Here is a 13,132-nt window from a genome sequence, read left to right on the forward strand (position 1 = left end):
AGTCAAAACTGATTGGGCAGATTATATAATGTAATATAACTGTGATACTGTTCACCAAACTTCCTGAATCATGCTTTTCTCAGTTCTATCTGGGCTTGCTGCTTTTATTAATGACATGTTTTATCTGTCTTGAGATATTCTAGAACAATATGCCACAGTTTGTTTTATCAAGAATTTCACAACGGCTTTGAATGTACCTTAGCCTTATTTTAAAGCCAAAACTATCCATTCTACTACAGGATTACAGTTTAGGAAGAGAAGACACGACACATGCCAAGACGCAACACGTGTCAACACAGTAACAGAACTTCCTCTTTCACACACACCAAAAAAAGTTATACAATGAAGAAGCAATCATTTATTCTGTCTTTCCCCTATTTAGACACAAAATGCGCAGAATTTGTTTGGAAGCAAATTGAGAATGATTTGCTCAGGGGGTCTTGGTCTGCTTATTTTCCATACAGAAAAGAAATACATGTAAAATGTATCTGTCAAATACATTAGAGAATGTCTGAAAAAAAAAAAAATTAGTGTGTGGAATACATTTTGGAATGAAACAATATATTTGAAACGTATCTCAAATATAAAAAATACACACCCAAAGATTTTTTTGTATATGGGTGGGCCACACCACGGCTTGCATGGCAGAGTTCTCACTTGTTCTAATGAGCTGCACTAACAGAGCAGTCACACCAGGGTCAGTTTTAATTAAACCGAACCTGCCGAGTGTTAACACACCCCAAAAGAGTTTCCTTTGCAGCATTTAGTGAGAAATCCAATGCAGCTTTTATTTTCTTGTAGCACCTTTCAGAAAAATTTAATTCTGTTTTGTTTTTTTTTTGCTTAATGTACTTTAGTGTTTGGAATATATTTTGGAATGAAAAAATGTATTTAAAATGTATCTCACATATACAAAAACACATAACCATGTGTTTCTTTTCTGTATTAGTACCCTTAAACGGCATGATATAACAGTGGTATGTGGTTAGTTATTTTGAGTGTCCACCAGTTTTTTTTGTTTTTTTTTGTCAAGCTTCTTAGCGTGGTCCTTGGCCACGTTAAGAAACAAAACGCTCCAGACTGTGATGAAAGCCAGAAGTCTGGCTGTAGCCTAACACTGACTTAAGAAAATTGAGTAGGTACACCTATTATGTTGTCTGTGTGGAAATACTTCACACCTTAGACCATCTTAAATAAAATGCTACAATTAAAAACAGCTCATTATACGGCTTCAGTATCCGTATTGGCATCAGAAAATAAAAGTGGGATCTTGCCATCTCTAGCTTTACGATTTGATTGGGCAAAAAACTTCTGCCAGTCCATAATCCCTAACTAATTTGATTCTAAAGCCAGTGCATTTTGCGCAGTACTCTCTGAAAAGTCTGCCCTTGTGAAGGTTAACTAATACGATTCTTAGTGTCATGCCTCTGATACAGAAGAGCAAGTTCACCCGCTGAACTGCACCCCCGCCCCATTCTCACACCCCATATCTCCATCTCTGTTCCTGCAGCCATTTAGACATGACACGACTCTCCTTAAGCGCTTAATCCACCTCGACACACTGTCTAATGAGTGAGTCAAATAGGGCCGCCAGCGCAAGAGCAGGTAATATCACACAGTTGCCGGTGCCTCAGCACAGCAGGGTGAATGAAACCTGGTTTAATTACCTACCGTCGCTGGCAGAATATTACTCAATAATGCTGTCAGATCATTCAGCCAAGCACCCCACAGCTGATCTGCATTTCTAAACTATCCAAATAATATCCCTAGGATAACGTATGCCAGCCAATGCAGTAGATTTAGCACATGTAATAACTTAGCATGAGCAATGAGTGGTGAAAAAAAAGCTACTTTCACAGTTGAAATAAAGCATTCAGGGCTCCAGTGTTTTCAGTAGAAAGGTTTTATCTACTTTGTTGGTATGAAGTTTTTATGACAGCAGCTTAAGATCTTCCCTGGTACCAAAACTGGCAATGATAGCTGCCCAGTGTTTAACTTTGCCTTCAACAAAGAAATAAATGGTGCCACCACTCACCTCATACACATTGAACTGACTCTGGCCTCGTGATAGCTCCCTGTAGCTTGTGGTGAATTCTCCAATGAAGTCATGACTGAAATCCAAGAGAGAAATGAGCATGTTAGCAGGTCAGCGAGATGCCAATAGCAAGATGAGTTCAAACTCAGGCCTTTGTGTCAACTGAAATGATGTTTGTACTTGCTAAAACTAGAACCACTTGCAGATTTAGCGATAATTATAGCTACCTGCCATGAAATAAATAGCTAAAATTGATCTTTTTAAGTGTTTTTATTTTTTATATGTTTTTATTTACGTGATTTTCTTGCGTATGTAAGAAATCCTCATCTGCTGAGTTCAAACAATTCCAAGCAAAATCAACAAAGCTGTTTGTTTTTTTTCTTGACCCAGGTTTGGTTACTGAGCGAAGAATTGAGCAAACATGTCTGAAAGCCAAAAGCCAATTTGGATACCTACTCATAGAAGGGTTTTCTTTATTTGTAGTATTTATTTTATTTGTAGTATTTATTTTATGATAACAGGGAAGACATCAGAACCATGAAATAAGACTTACAGAACTATTCAGAGAGCAAGAGATCTTAAACAAATAAATTTACCTTCTATTTTAGATTTACTAGAAATTACACAGAATTATCAACACCTAAATATAACATCACATTTCTCTCAGTATTAAAGGGTCCCCTCTTTGCCTTTGTTACAGCTTCCATTCATTTTAGGACTCTTGCTTTCAGTGTTTCAAAGAAATCTGCAGGGATATTTTTCCACACCTGCAAAGTTTAGTCTTAGAAGTTGGTTGCATTTTCTGAAGCAAGAGTCGAGGTTGATTTTCTCCTACCTCTTAATGATAAACGATCTTTTAATAATTGTTTGAACTCTATCCATATCTAATCTCCTCAGAAACATCTCTTGAAAAATTATAATTTTTTGAGTGGAAATGAAACAAATAAAGAGTTGTCTCTGACTAAATAATCTAAATAATAAAGATCATGTCCTGATTTATTTATTTATTACAGGTCCCCACTATGTGAATCATTACTTGTAAAGGTGGGGTTAAGGTTAGGGTTATGGTAAAGATTAGGATTAGGCTACTAGTAGTTCTGAATAAGATTTGGGTGAGTCTCCAGGAAATGAATGGAAGTCTATGTAATGGGCCCACAGAAACAAGTCTGTGTGTGTGTGTGTGTGTGTGTGTGTGTGTGTGTGTGTGTGGGTGTGGGTGTGTGTGTGTGTGTGTGTGTGTTTGTGTGTGTGTTTGTGTGTGTGCGCAAGAGAGACCCACCTTCCGTCCCTGTCCCAGTCATATATTTCCACCTTAATTGACCTGTAAGATACACAACACAGGGTTAAAGATAATGAGAGTATGTCAGAGGCAAGTGTGCTTATCATTAGCACCTTCTCCAGCCTTGGAGAGAAACACTGTAGCGAGAGGCTTAAAATCATATATATTTCCACCTCAACTAGCTTTTTTTAGATAGTCAATACAGGTTTGAATGATGGTCATGAAAGCCAGTGAGAAGCAAGTGTTATTAGCACCTTTCCCAATCTTGTAGCGTAAGTGTCAAATCATATTACTTCCACTTTGAATCGTAAGATACACAATAGTGGTTTCAAGAAAAGTAATGAGAGTAAACAAGAAGCAAGTGTGTGTGGGTCATTTGCACCTTTTCTAACCTTGGAAAGAGAGCCATTCTACCATGACTTTTAAAACGAGAGTACTGTGATTAAAAGTAGCTCTTACAGTTTCACTCTTACCTCCTTTCTCATTTCGCCCTGAAACCAGCCAATTACAAGTCATTAGCCAGAAAGCATGCAGGGAATTAAACAGCAGTAGATGGGAATTGCCCTCCTAGTGAGACTTCAACTCAGTTTGCTGAGCCGATTCTACTGAATTGTTTATTTAAATGAACTGAATGTCTGATTCAGTGACACACAATGACACGCAGCAGCAACATACAACATCTAGCCCAATAGTGCAATTAACATGATGAGCAATTTACAGAACTACACATAGCATACCAAGTCATTAAGAAAAGAGGAAGCCAGCTACAGTCTAAAGAGAACATACAGAAACATAACCAAATTAAAAGAGCTACCTCTTCTTAAAACATTGTGATATTTTTACATTATTATTTCATTAGGTTAGATTAAAACAATTGCATTAAAATTTTAGAAGAATACTCAGCCTACAATGTGGAAGCATCTAAATATTGTGTAAAATGAACGTCTGTTTAGAGTATGCTATTGTTGCCAAGTAACAACAGGCTGATGAAGGAGGACAAGAACTTTCAGTCATCCATCAACGTGTATTGCAGCCATTTCATGAACCTTTTTGTCATATAATATTGAAAATATCATAATATAGTCTAAAAAGTGCTGAAACTGCGAATATCCCCTTCACAGCCTAGAACGATACATTTCTGCACATAGTCTGTCATTTTTATTGCTGCTGCTCTGTTCACAATACCTACTGGTCTAGGACATGGGCTAGTGCAAATATCAATCAAGATTGTTATGTAACATTTTAGGATTTTGGAATTGGCCCATTTTGCCACGCTCTTTTGCAAATGCAGGATCTGCATTTGAAGGAGACAGTAGTGTGTGAGGTTTACTGTAAGTCAGGTCTATATACCAGTCTTTCCTGATTCAATTATGCCAGTGCAAATACAGTTTTCTATTCTATTGAACCTTTAATGATCTATAAAAAGTGTGTAAGGTTCAAATTGCAGATTCTGTATTCTTTATTTTACAGTTTTACAGTGAATCATTCAGTAAAAACTTCAATTCAAAGATTAACACTGAATAATAATAGAGGAGCAATTTAGTCTGTTAGCAATGCTGAGTCTGCTCTCAATCTATGGTCCACATGAGCAGCATAACAGTCCATTCACAGGACAGAGGTGTTCACAGGTGTGCACATATCAGGTATTTTACAATGAGTTTGTATGCAATCAGACTTTAGGACTGGAGCTATCCATTTTTTTAAAACACGAAAAAAATTCCATTTCATTATTATTACTATTTGACTAGTTACAATCTCTCTCTGTTCACAGACAGCTCACATCGTCAGTTACACCGGGGCAATCTTTGCAGCCTTGTTAGCTATACTGCTGATAATCAAACAAGGCAAACTGGCATTGACTGAGCACATGATCTTGTTTAGTTTAAATTGTGGACACAAATCACACCTAAACAACCTCAGAGATGCTGCTGCTAAGCTGCATTCAGTCAGTCTGTCAGAAGCTTGTTGAATTCTTCTGAGGGTTAGATGTTGATTAACTTATAAAGACAGTATGCAGCCTCCACAGTGCAGAGCAGTTCTAAAGTTGTGAGAAACCAGCCAGAATTGAGGAAATTGTGGGTGGCTTGTTTACTCTTTCTGGAGAGCGAAGATTAGCAGGAACATCACACATTTCCCCAGAACTTGAGGAAAACACATGAGGCCAACGTAGGTCCCTGAGTTTCATTAAACAGCAAAACTTTCTGTCTGACAGCTTTACAACAGCTCGTGACACAGCATGGCAGGCTGACTGTGAGACGCTGGACACGTTTGGTCACAGCCAGTGGCCTGGGTATCTCATGTGAAATTTTGGGGTCAAATTATGTCAAGGTCTTCATCAGCCAACTGTGCTCACACATAAGCCAGTCAATTATAAGCCTCAAGTCTAAAGAAAAAAAAATACACAAACCTTCCACTGCCACACTAAAAAATCTAGGTTCAACTCAACTGGACTTCAGGGTCCTCTATAAACAGGACATGGCACAGAAATCAATAGCTTAAGGAAGTATGCCGCAGCTCAGATTGAAATCCTGCAGCCATAAAATCCTAGAGCGTGCACCACACACATCAGGAATTAGACTGATTGACAGGGTCAACCGCTGTGTCAGAGAGTCTTGCTGGGAGACAGAGACAGACACATCAGCTTTGACACGCAGGATAAAATGACACCCTCCTGATGTGTCAATCAAAACTAATGCAGTCATCTTTTCAAAGGTTAGGACTGATGCAATATGAACGATAGAGAAAATAATATTAAGAAACTTGGAAAATGTAGCGTACCAACAATACACTCAAACTCATTCAGAGGGGACACCTGGGCTGCATTTATTTTATTTTTTTCCCCACAAGCCTCCGCTGAAAAGAACAGACGTTTACTGTAAAAGTACTGCAAATTTAATGAACAATACCTGTTTTTTTAAAGGTAAAATGCATGTAAGTAAACCATATGTATATATATATATATATATATATATATATATATATATATATATACTGTATTTTAGCACTTGTTGTTGTTACTGTTAATTTACAGAAATAGAATGTGCATTCACAAAAACCTTTATTTCACAGACATTTGTGTTTATTTTAATGGTTGTTACTGTTATTATACTGTACTTTACTGTAAAATACAATATATCAGAACAACTAGTTATGGTAAAAGGCTATTTTTAAGGTATTTCTAATAATAATAATCCTAAATTAACTTACTGATTATTATCACCACTGAGAAAACATATCTTTACTGTTAATGAATGGGTTTTGTTTGGCATCCCTGCTGCTGGACTATTTACCATTACAGTGTATTGTTATACAAAATCTAGATTTATCTCTGCTCATATATTCTCAGTATAAGTATATTATCTCCAGATTCTGTAACATGTGAACAGAGATGTTTAATGTAACTCTGAGCCCACTCAGTCTACCTATATCAGCTTTTAAAATAGACTTCAATGCCAACATAAATTTAACGAACTCTGTGACAAACTATCATAGGATTCTGATATTTGGCACTGCCCAACACAAAATTATTCCAAGGTTCATCCAGTAGTGTACTGTACATAATATTTAATTCCACAGTCCAACCATAGTTTGAATTGATAAACACCAATAAATTAACCAAAAAAATACCTCTTAAAAAGATATTGACACAAATGTAACATTTAATATCTACATTATAAAGTGTGTTCAGAAGGTAAAAATGAATTGAACTGTGGAATGGTGTGAAATAGCCTCCTTTCTTTGATAAAGCGTATATGAGTACCCAGTGCTTTTCAACCTAATTTCTATCTGCTCCACTGTAGGCCTGGGCATTATATATATAAAAAAAAGCATATTAAGTAATATTTTCTTGTTTAAAGATTGGGATTATTGATTATATTGCCATCACCCCTCCAGCAAACATACATATACACACAATTAACTTAGACTTACTTTCTATGTTATTGTCTGTTTATCCGCTTTTATCATTAATAACATCTTACTGAATAACTTGAAACATATTTCATTTCTCTTATGGTTAAAAGTTACAAACGTGTTCATTCACGAGACTGCTGGTGTCTGTTCAAGTCTGGTTAGTGTGTTCAAATGTCAGACTGCCACATATGGATGAGTAAAGTTCCAAAGCCACATGAATAAGCTTTACATATTACTAAAAATAATAATGACAGTGTTTTCCATCATTATAGTGGAATTGCTCTGGAACTCAGCTGTAGATACCTGTGGGAAAACAAGAGGTCGAATATTTTCATAGGTTTTACATCTTAACCTTTGGGACACTTAAGCTGTAGAGAAAATGCTTAAATTTTTCCTCAGATGGTGTGTTGTACTCTGGGAATCCCCCAGCAGAACCAGTGGGGAACTTACTCTTCCATAGCCTAGTGGCTTATAAATGCTCAGTAATAATCTCGTTTTAACAGTAAAAGGGAATAAAACATTACATGTACATATTATTTCATATATTTTCTTAACATGGTGATTACTGACTTGGAAGCATTATCATTAGCTTACCTGTCAATCATCATCATTGTCACACATTGCCCTATCACCCTACTGCACTGTAGCCAGTGGCTAAACTGGCTTGTGTGAACAGCAAACAGAGCCGAGCTCCGGTACCATAACTTGACAGAAACGTAAACTGTTTCCAGTACAGTGTTTGTGAAATCCATTTAATTATCCAACATGACAAACTGCACAGGAAATTTCTAAACAGTTCTTTGTTGAAGAGCCAAATTTGTCAGTTTTTGCTACTGCACATGATAGCATGTTACGCAGTACACAGCCTTGTACCATTCTACCTATTTTCACAATTATAAGTAAGTGAATCCTCCCTGCTGTTTCATGATGTTTTAGTTTAAACTAAATACCTAACTAAATAAACTTGTAAACTATGCCTCAACCTTTAGGTAGCCTAGATAATTTGTCCTTATTTATCCTGATCAATCCAAAGTAATTGTAAAGCATTCAGTCCACCTGTGGAAGATAAATTAATCATTTGTTCACAGAGTGGGCCTAGTGCACGTAAATGGGTTTTTATGAAGTTTGACAGATTTGCAAAACTACTATGATTATATTAGTGTTTTGCCAACTGACTGTTGATAACTGTACTCAAAGGCACACATTTGTACGTAGCTAGTAAGCTAATAGTGTTAATACTGTTAGCCTACTCTGTCAATTCAGCAGCGTTAAACTGGTTATTTGTTTAAGTAGGAAGGCTGCAGTAGTTTTGAGGAGAATCTTGTCACAAAAGAAGCAAACTGACAAACAAGGAATACACTTAGCTACACAAAAAACCTCACTAAGATATGGTGCACGGGCCCTGCCCTAAGCCTGAAGTAATAATTTAAAAGTCAGAGGTGTCAGGTGCAATTTCATGGGTGTTTTTCAGACTACATCAAACTTCTTCACATATTAACGTCAAACGTCAAAAAAATTTGGTCTCAAATGCAAAATCCACATTATGCTGACGAAGATATGAAGACTAGTAAATAATTTGCTTATATCTTCAGAAAACATGTCCTTCACTAATTTTACTCTCTTTGAATACTCTTTCAACAGGCTCACAATAATCAGATTCATCTGTTTAGGGAAGAAATCCGAAGCACAACAGACAATGCAAAATGTTCTTCTGCACACTGCATGCAATTACGCATTTCCACCACAGAGGCCTGCAAATCCCCAAAACATAGTGTTGCACATTGACAATGTTTTTCCTGTACTTAAAAAATAACAGTACTGGCTCGAAAATATGCTTAGAACAAGAGTCAGTGCTTCAGTACATTTGAGTCAACAGATTTTCTGCTCAGGGAAATTTTCTATGGAAATCGATCATACATTATAGAAGGAAAGTAGGTTGAAAAACACTGGAATATTCCTTCAATAACAAAATACAGAAACTAGACCCTAACACATTCTGTTTACAGCGTCATTTTGAATTGGCACCGTGCCAGGAGAGCAGGAGGCAAGTGTGTGGACCCACATAAATGCACACATGCGCTCACTCACACACACAGAGGAAATCAGAGGCCAGGGTTCAGGTAGGGATTAGGTGGCAGGTGGCTCTGTTGAAACTCTGACTGAATATGACAGTGCTCAGACTACACGCAGCTGCCTGAGAGCATGCTAGGCTCACCTGGCCCACCGACACACATCCAGAGCCACAAACACACTCACCCACACTCTGGCTGATTTTCCTCACAGAATCTGTGCAATTCAGACTCCTCAGTCCCTCTCTCGCTCACTCTCAGATATAATCGCCAGTGCAGTTCATGCAGTCAATCAGAGGCTTATCAGCAGCGTGATTGCTATCTGTGACAATCAATGAAAAGAGGCTCCAGCTCCTCTCAGCAGTTAGCCTCCATAATAACTCCCCTTTTCACTCATGGATACAATAACACTCACAAATCATTACTGCCTGGATCCGTTCGCCATTTTTGGGATGATTACACTACAGAAATTGTACATGTCAGGCTATTACAGGGGGCAAATATTCAGTGTTGAATGCCATCATTTGTGTGCATACCTGTCATAGTCGCCATTGCAGAGGGCTCTAACAGGAATGCTGAAAGGTTTCCACACAGGGTTCAGTGTGTTCTTCACCACCTCCGTCTTATGGCAAATAGTAAACCTGAACACAGGGTATAACTCAGATCAGCTCCTTCCAAGCATGTATCATATTCATTCATAGGAATTGAATTACATGATGGGTTTCTCTTCAAAATTGGATACATCCATTTTAAGAAATGTTGGCAATTGATAGAGTTAACCCCTAAAAGGCCAGGCGCGCTGGCAGGTCCAAAGTTTATTACACAGTTCTATAACCTAAGAATAGCTCAACCAGTTTGCATTGAAGTCCCTGTAGTTACTGAATAATAAGCCTGAGCATTTAATAAACCTGGGATTTTAAGGGATTAAGTAGCACACTTTGTGTGGCCAAATACATCGTTCTAAATGTATTCAGTAACATATTCAGAATACATTTAGAATACATTTTGATAGGCACATGTAAATACTCTGCTGTTGTAGTTCATTAATTCATTCACACTGTTCCTCGTCACTGGTTGGCAGTTTTCTTCACATTTTATTATAAAAATTTGCTTATCATTTGAATGAAGTTGTGCTTTAAAGTAATTCTGAGATATAACTGATGCATCACATTGATTTATCAGTCTACACAGGCTCTAGTAGAAAGAAAAAAGCTGTTTGTTAAGATCTTTAAAGTCTAACAAGTATGTTTGCAAAACACTGTGAGTTAATTTTAAAGTTAATAAACTAGCATGGGCCTTGGCAATGTCTAAAAATAATTAGCACAATATTTTTCTGCTTAGAATAAAAATCAGGCTATCAATTATATCACTATTAATGCCTGTAAGAAACCAAGAAGTATTATATTTTCACAAGTTGGAACACCTAAGCTGTACGTTTATTGACTATGTTGTTGTAGCTAATCAAAAACAGACTGTGAATTTGTAATCTTAATTACACAATAAAACTACATCCAGTCTAATGATGTAAATAACGTGAGCTAGGTAATTACACTGACACTGTATCTGAATGCTTTTGCTACACAAATACCAAAAAGTCATAGAATAATTATGTAAGGCAAAATGGCCAGTTGCCTTTTACTCTAATGTAGCACTTTATTTGATGTCATGTTACTTAAATGATTTTTCATTTAAGGATTCAAAATGTCTGTTTACGCTAGCATGTTTCATGCATTCATGTAGCTCACACAATGTGAGTTTCAAGCAAAAAAGCAAAAAAATTGACAAATATGGAGGTAAAGAAATTGAAATGAAATAGCATATCATTGCTGTCGGAACAAAACCTTGTATCTCAAATTATATTTCTTTTTTTTTCATGATTTGAAAACACCAGCTGTCTTATACACTGAGTCAAAAATTCATGCTGAATGGACCATAAGAAATGGTCCGAAATTAGTTGAAAAAAAATCTTACATTGACTTACATTAAAGATTTCTCTTGTAAAGGCAATTTTGGAGATACAAGGTTTTGTTCCAGCAGCAACGATATGTTGTGTCAAAGTGAACTCCTTTCTCCATGCTCCGGCATTTCACAGAGATGCAGTGAATTTCTAAACACAGTCTCAGGAGGTTTCATGAAGTAAGCTCTGTGCGCTGCAAGCCAAGGGCCTTTCTCTCGCTTTTGATGTTGCGCTAACATTTAAAATAGCACACCTCTCACTCACTGTTGCGTGATGTTTTAGAACTGAGGGTGAACATGAAGTGTCTAACTCACGTTCCGTCCTCATTACTCCTGTAGAACACCATGAAAGGGTCCGAGCGACCAAAGAAGTCTTTCTTGTCCAGCTTATTGGCACAGAATTGCATAGTGACACAGTCCTAGGGGGTTTGTGAGAGAGAGAGAGGAGAGAGAGAGAGAGAGGTTATAAATCTAGTAGGATTACAGTCAAAACGCTAGCTTGTTTTGCCATAGAACCCCAGCCTGGGTAGACAGGAACAAGAGTATCAAATAAAAAGCAGACACACTGTGCATCTTAATGAAGCCTGAGCATGAGTGCATGTCTCATTCTTTCAGTTTTTCCCCCTCCCCAGCTTCTGTTAAAATACTTCTTAGGGTTTTCATCTACAGCATAAGGAAAGGAGATAATGAGCATTTAAAAATTACCCTGAACCTAACAGATGTTTATGAGCAGAAGCACATAATTTCATTGGGGAAACGGGTGAGGAAAAACAAAACACTCTGCCTTAATGTCAAGGCAGAGGATATGATTGGGAGCGTGTGTGTGTGTGTTTGTGCGTGTGTGTGTGTGTGTTTGTGCGTGTGTGTGTGTGTGTGCGCACGAACTGGACGCCGGGGGCTGCTTTTAACAGCAGTAATGACACGTTAGCAGAGCTAGCGTTAAAGTGATTACTACAATTTATAAGGCATTTGCACATTTCATTCCCATTATTACCCCAATGAATGCACCATGAGCCAATTGAAGTGCCAAATCTTTCCATACAGTGAAGGTGCCATTAAAACATATAACGTGACTGCAGCTCAGAACAGAAGAAAAAAGAAAAATGGGGGTGGGGGGGGGTGGGTGGGCAGAGAAATAGAAGAGAGGAGGGACAGAAGAGAGAGAAGGGGTTCCAGCAGACTGCTAAAGGTCTGAGCTAAATGACAGTTTTATGGGTGTTAAAGAGAGTGTTACAATCCAGCACACTCCACCAGCCAAGATAACTAGAGCTCTGGCCGGCGCCAGTGTCTTAACAGAGCGGAGCTGCCATATAACATCTTTCAGATGACCAAAGTGTTGCTGAACTTGATGTGTATTTGTGTATTTGACTGTTTGTGAGCCTGTGTGTATGTGGTATGAGTGGCAGTGCAACCAGCCTACAAAATATGTTTGATAAGCACAAAGATGTCTGTATATACAGTACTATGAAAAAGTCTGAGACCACCTTTATTTATTTAATTTTCAGTCAAAACAACCATGAAGCCTCAATAACTAAACATACTAATTATAATTTCCAATTTTTCAGTACATGGTGTCCACTGTTTGCCTTTATTACACCTTCTGTTTTTTAGGAGACTTGCTTTCAGTTTTTCAAAGAAATCTGCATAGATTATTTTTCCACACCTCCAAGGAGTTGGTTGCATTTTCTGCTTCTCACAATCCAAGCAATCACAAACACGTTCAGTGACGATGTGGTCTGGACTCTGGGGTGGTCAGACCATTGTTCTAAGAACACCAATAGCTTTTTTGTTTGATTTGCAGTTTTTCTTTCATTTTCTCAGTAATAGCTTCTTGGCAGCTACACATCCTTTCAGACTCATAGCGTTACGTTGTACTGTTTA

General features: G+C 37.6%; 1 protein-coding gene across 3 annotated transcripts in view; it reads right to left on the minus strand.

Moving 5' to 3' along the window:
• The window catches only part of cpne5a (copine Va), a 137,231-nt gene that overhangs the window by 41,183 nt on the left and 82,916 nt on the right, over positions 1–13,132 (minus strand). For all 3 annotated transcript variants that reach the window (XM_036577976.1, XM_036577975.1, XM_036577977.1), the window contains 4 exons: positions 11,567–11,670; positions 9,832–9,936; positions 3,315–3,356; positions 2,036–2,111 (listed from right to left, as the gene is read on the minus strand). In XM_036577976.1, the coding sequence (XP_036433869.1) occupies positions 2,036–2,111; positions 3,315–3,356; positions 9,832–9,936; positions 11,567–11,670 (327 nt within the window). The remainder of the gene's footprint in view (positions 1–2,035; positions 2,112–3,314; positions 3,357–9,831; positions 9,937–11,566; positions 11,671–13,132) is intronic.

The sequence above is a fragment of the Colossoma macropomum genome, unplaced genomic scaffold (assembly GCF_904425465.1).
Source record: "Colossoma macropomum unplaced genomic scaffold, Colossoma_macropomum, whole genome shotgun sequence".
Taxonomy (NCBI): Eukaryota; Metazoa; Chordata; class Actinopteri; order Characiformes; family Serrasalmidae; genus Colossoma; species Colossoma macropomum.